The sequence below is a fragment of the Leptonychotes weddellii genome, unplaced genomic scaffold, assembly GCF_054177405.1.
Source record: "Leptonychotes weddellii isolate Sample4059 unplaced genomic scaffold, ASM5417740v2 HiC_scaffold_15351, whole genome shotgun sequence".
Lineage (NCBI taxonomy): Eukaryota > Metazoa > Chordata > Mammalia > Carnivora > Phocidae > Leptonychotes > Leptonychotes weddellii.
In genome coordinates, this window is record NW_027735113.1 from 1 (window position 1) to 4,851 (window position 4,851).

The following is a 4,851-nucleotide window of genomic DNA, read 5'->3' on the forward strand; positions in this document are numbered from 1 at the left end:
GTGAGTGTGAGCCCATGTAGAGTTTACTTAAAAAAAAAAAAAATTTAAAAATACACATAATAGGAATGCAGTCCTACTAAATTTAATAGGAAGATTAACAATAGCTCTTAATTTTAAACACACTTACCAAAATAGAACATTTTTTCCTCTAAAAAAATTTTTTAAAGATTTCATTTATTTGAGAGAGAGCAAGAGTGCATGCAGACAAGTGGGGGGGGGAGGGGCAGAAGAAGAGGGAGAAGCAGACTCCCTGCTGAGCAGGGAACCTAACGTGAGGCTTGATGCCAGGACCCTGAGATCATGACCTGAGCCAAAGGCAGATGCTTAACTGACTGAGCCACCCAGGTGCCCCTGGAGTATTTTCTTCTTACAAAAGTTAGAATCTTCTACTCAAGACAATACTGTCAATCCAATCACACTGAAAAATTTCTAGATCCCAAGTGAATGGATCCACATTGGTTTCCAAAATCTTCCTGTGTAGACCAACTGTTTGGAAGTTGAGATCAGTCACAAATAACGTTCTTGTCAAAAAAGACGTATATGTTTAACTCTTGCAGTTGACTGAGCACTCTCCTGCTGATTAAACAAAGGATTTGAATTTCAACCTATTAATATTTTCCATGAATATTTCATAATAACTTTTAGCAAATTAGAGGAAATTTAATGAACTAAGGGTGTGTCAAGATAAACGCTAAGTCCAACCTGGGCTGGGTATTCATCATCTTTAATAGAAAGGTGACGAACATTCTTTCATAAAGATGTGCTTCTGTAATGGTAAAGCAAGTTCACGAACTTTCGTTCAGAAAGACTGTATACAGACACAACCACATGTAGCCCTTGGACTCAGCTGTGATTTAAACACAAGTGAGAGACAAGCAGTTACTTCATAAAATAAACGGTTTAAACCTTAATGATCCTTCACTTAAAGTCAATGACTAACGTGAGTGAAGGCTTAACATGGAGTATAAAACACCACAAACCTTTTGATTTCTTTACGTCAGGTTCAGGCTCAGATTCTCGGATGAATTGCCCCAGGTCACTTACTCTTCCAAATGTCATCTTCCTAAATAAGTACAAAAAGAACATAATTTCTAACAACAAATTTTAAATTAAGGAAAGAACGCCTCCCCGCAAACAAGAAAAGAAAGATTCCATTCTTAAGCATCTCATCTAAATCTAGAAGCTAGAAATACAACGTATAGCTAGCTCATGTTATTCAAAGCAAGGCTTATTTCAAATAGAACTATCCCCAAAGAAGCAAAATACTCTTTAATTCAATGTAATTCCATTCAAAATCCCAAAAAGGTTTATGAAACATGATGGGTGAAGAGGTAGCTCACAATTCTAAAATTTACACAGAAGAGAAAAGGCATAAAATAAAAATAGCCAAGATAATTTTGTAAAAGAGATAAAAAGGTAGGAACCTGCCCTAGATCAAAATGTGTACTATGAAGCTAGAATAATTATATACAGTAATTAAACATGCTATAAAGCTATAACAATATAAAAAAGTTAAAAGGCAAAGAACACAGTGAAAGGTCTTATTTAACAGGTATTACTCATCAATAATAAATATTAAAAAACATACAGAATTCCAACAAGTCACTAAGAAATCATACAACAGAAAAACATAAATAGGAGACGAATAGTCAATTCATAAAGAAAAACCTGAACAACCAGCAAAATGCCAAAAGAAGCTTAATCTCATGAGCAGTAGTCCAGATTGGTAAAAAATCAAACATTTGAGGTTATTTAGTGTCAATAAAGATGTGGGGAAAATTAGTATCTTTATTAATGGGGGGTAAGAATGCAAAATATACAGATACTTTTAAAGGTAAATCGGTAAGATCTATTAAAATTTAAAATCTGCTTCTTCATCTGCCTTCGGCTCAGGTCATGATCCCAGGGTCCTGGGATCGAGCCCCGCATCGGGCTCCCTGCTCCGCGGGAAGCCTGCTTCTCCCTCTCCCACTCCCCCTGCTTGTGTTCCCTCTCTCGCTGTGTCTCTCTCTGTCAAATACATAAAATCTTTAAAAAAATAAAATAAAATAAAATCTGCTTCTTGGTATAAGTGAATAAAAGGAAGTCTTTTGCTATTCTGTGTGTAACAGTGAAAAACTGCAAGCAACTTAAATACTCATCAATACCAAAGGGCCAAACAGTGGTCACGGTTATGAGCTATAATTAATATTATATATAGAATACTACATAGTCAAAATGAAGTAAATCTGTATAGATTAACAAAGAAAAATCTCCAAAACTCACTGTGAATGAAAGCACAAGATACCGAATAAAGTATAGTATCAATTACACAAATATAAGCAAACAAAAATACATACTGTAACATAACAGTGATTATCCTGAGTAGGAAGGGGAGAGAATAAGCATTGGTGTGTGACCAAAGGGGACATTAGCCTTATCTATCCATTTAATTTTTATAAGAGATTAATGTATTTGTAATTAAAAGTTAAGTAGAAAAAGAAACTCTGTGATGCCTATGTATTATTTCACTCTGCGCACAGTGGGTCTTATTTTAGGGCTATTGTTCCTAGTAAGTCATCATTTCACATGTGGTTGCAATACACCAATGGATACAAATTTGTCTGCCTTGAGAAAAATTTCAGGAAGATGCCAAAACCATAAAGCTAAAACAAACACTGAAAACCATCTTTAAACATTATTTCTCTATTTCTGACCCATTTTCTACAGTATGTTAAAATATATTTATTTTACACACACAAAAAACTTACAGAAGTAAAACATTTTGCAACTGACAGACTGTCTTAAGTAGGGTTTTAAGTAAATGAACCAACCATTCCCTAATAAATATAATCTTTGGTAATTAAATCATGTAGGCTTACTGTCCACCATTTCCTAAAAGACGAGCTAAAGATTACAACACTGACTCAGCTGTAGTGTGCTTTTTGAAGACAATGTAGTCAAACAGCCCTTTATTTACTTCTGAGTGCTTTCCAGGATTCCTTGGTCTCCCAAGTATCACTGTTACTTTCTGACAAAATCAATTAAACATGCTGAAATTCCTTTTTCATGGTGATGCCAGGACTGCGGTTGGGGTTGGGGTAGGGTAATTAAGAATTTACACAGGTTTATAGGCTCATCAAGCCATCTTTAGTAAAGAGGAAGTGATTTTATAATTTGATCTGTGGTAAATGCTGGCAAGTGGCATATGCTATGAACTGATGTCTTTTTGTTACAGGATAAAATAAACACCCAATCCTTAAATACAAAGAAATAATTGTATTCCATTTTCAAGTATTAGTTATACAGTCTGTAATAAATGATGCTGGCATCTTTGTACTTTATTTTTATTTTTGATTTTAAGAGAGACTTTGAAATAGCTAACATATGAACCAAATGAAATATGGGAAGAGATATAGCCTAAAACATATCACATACATATGATACTCATCAACCTTGTCTAGTGTGGTGGAATGATGATGGTAATGATATTTATGGAGTGTTTACTAGATACCCGGCATGGTTTTGAATGCTTTTCATGTACCTCATTTAATCCCCTAAACAACCCAATGAAGTGGAGATGAAAACACCGAGACAGAGAAGTTAAGTAGTTTGCCAGTAAGTGGCTGAGCCAAGATTAAAACCGAGGAAGTCGCTCCCGAGCCTCCACTCTCAACTGTGGTCTACTGTATACTATATATAAAAGTGCTGGGTATGTAATAGATTAGAAACAATTTTTAAATTTTATTATTATTTTTTAAATCTTATTTATTTGAGAGAGAGAGAGCACAAGCAGGCGAGCGGCAGAGTGAGAGGGAGAAGCAGACTCCCCACTGAGCAGGGAGCCCAATGTGGGACTCGATCCCAGAACCATGAGATCATAACCTGAGCTGAAAGCAGATGCCCAACCGACTGAGCCACCCAGGTGTCCCCAATTTTTAAATTTTAAATAAAAACATAAAAGATGCAAAACTCGGTAGACTTGTAAAAATTCCAGACACTAGTTAAACTTACCCTGCATATGTCCGCTGATACAAAGATTCTGGATCCAGACTCGCAGCATCCACAATTATCGCTTCATCAAAATTTTTCAGAATTTTAACACTGGCTTTTTTCATATTGGACTACAACAGAAATTGTAAAATTAACAGTATGTTATTCGGGAATCAAACAGTCCCAGGTTTGGATTATGACAGATTTTACAAAATCTTCAGTATTTGAAATACATGTAATTCTCACTCAACCCCATCATTATGGAGATGCTGAACAGCAACGATTCTGAAATGTAACCTCAACATACAACTACGGGAGGAAAGCACAGTATCACAATGTATAACATATGCATTTAATGCCAAATCTGTTTGTTTTCTTTATGATCTAAGTTCCAACAAATGTGCTATCTTCACAGGCATTACATTCCCAAGTGTGCAAGACTCGCATCCACCCAGACATATATAGCTTAGCTACCTTTTACAAATAAACATGAATACTTTTGATTTTCAGTGAGGCTATGTGACAATGGAGAAGCTAAAGAAATCTTTCTAAAATGACCAGCTAGATGAGTGTAGTAAGTTCCCCTCCAGCATGTCATCTCCCACTCCTCATCCCACAAAAAAAGCAAGTCAGAATTGGTATTTCTATGAAATACCAGAGCCACGGGTTTTCCCAGATATTCCACCTCTAAAAACTCAATTACAGACAGACTCAGTTCCACAAAATGACTAATAAACAAGATTATTATTCACTGTAGCATTGTTTAAAATAACAAAAGATGGGAACGTCCTTAATATCCATGACTAAGGGGCGCCTGGGTGGCTCAGCTGGTTAAGCGACTGCCTTCGGCTCAGGTCATGATCCTGGAGTCCCGGGATC

At 35.9% G+C, this 4,851-nt stretch overlaps 1 protein-coding gene across 2 annotated transcripts; it reads right to left on the minus strand.

Moving 5' to 3' along the window:
• Positions 1-62: 62 nt before the first annotated feature.
• On the minus strand, positions 63-4,779 carry LOC145718414 (A-kinase anchor protein 10, mitochondrial-like). 2 transcript variants are annotated; one of them, XR_014141791.1, is made up of 3 exons: positions 3,994-4,779; positions 981-1,063; positions 63-573 (listed from the first exon to the last, which is right to left on the minus strand). XR_014141791.1 is itself a non-coding variant. In XM_081809906.1 (3 exons), exons 1-3 carry the CDS (start codon positions 4,095-4,097, stop codon positions 786-788), a joined length of 249 nt encoding a protein of 82 aa, XP_081666032.1. In that variant the 5' UTR covers positions 4,098-4,779; the 3' UTR covers positions 595-785. The 2 variants fall into 2 exon arrangements, 1 of the variants encoding a protein (XP_081666032.1); XM_081809906.1 differs by lacking the exon at positions 63-573 and adding an exon at positions 595-847.
• Between the last annotated feature and the right edge of the window lie 72 nt (positions 4,780-4,851).

Coding starts and splice junctions, on each gene's coding strand:
- LOC145718414 (XM_081809906.1), bottom strand. CDS start 4,097: ATGAAAAAAGCCAGTGTTAAAATTCTGAAAAATTTTGATGAAGCGATA. Junction 1,064..3,993: donor TATCAGCGGACATATGCAGG/GTAAGTTTAACT, acceptor GTACTTATTTAG/GAAGATGACATTTGGAAGAG. Junction 848..980: donor TGACGTAAAGAAATCAAAAG/GTTTGTGGTGTT, acceptor TTTAAATCACAG/CTGAGTCCAAGGGCTACATG.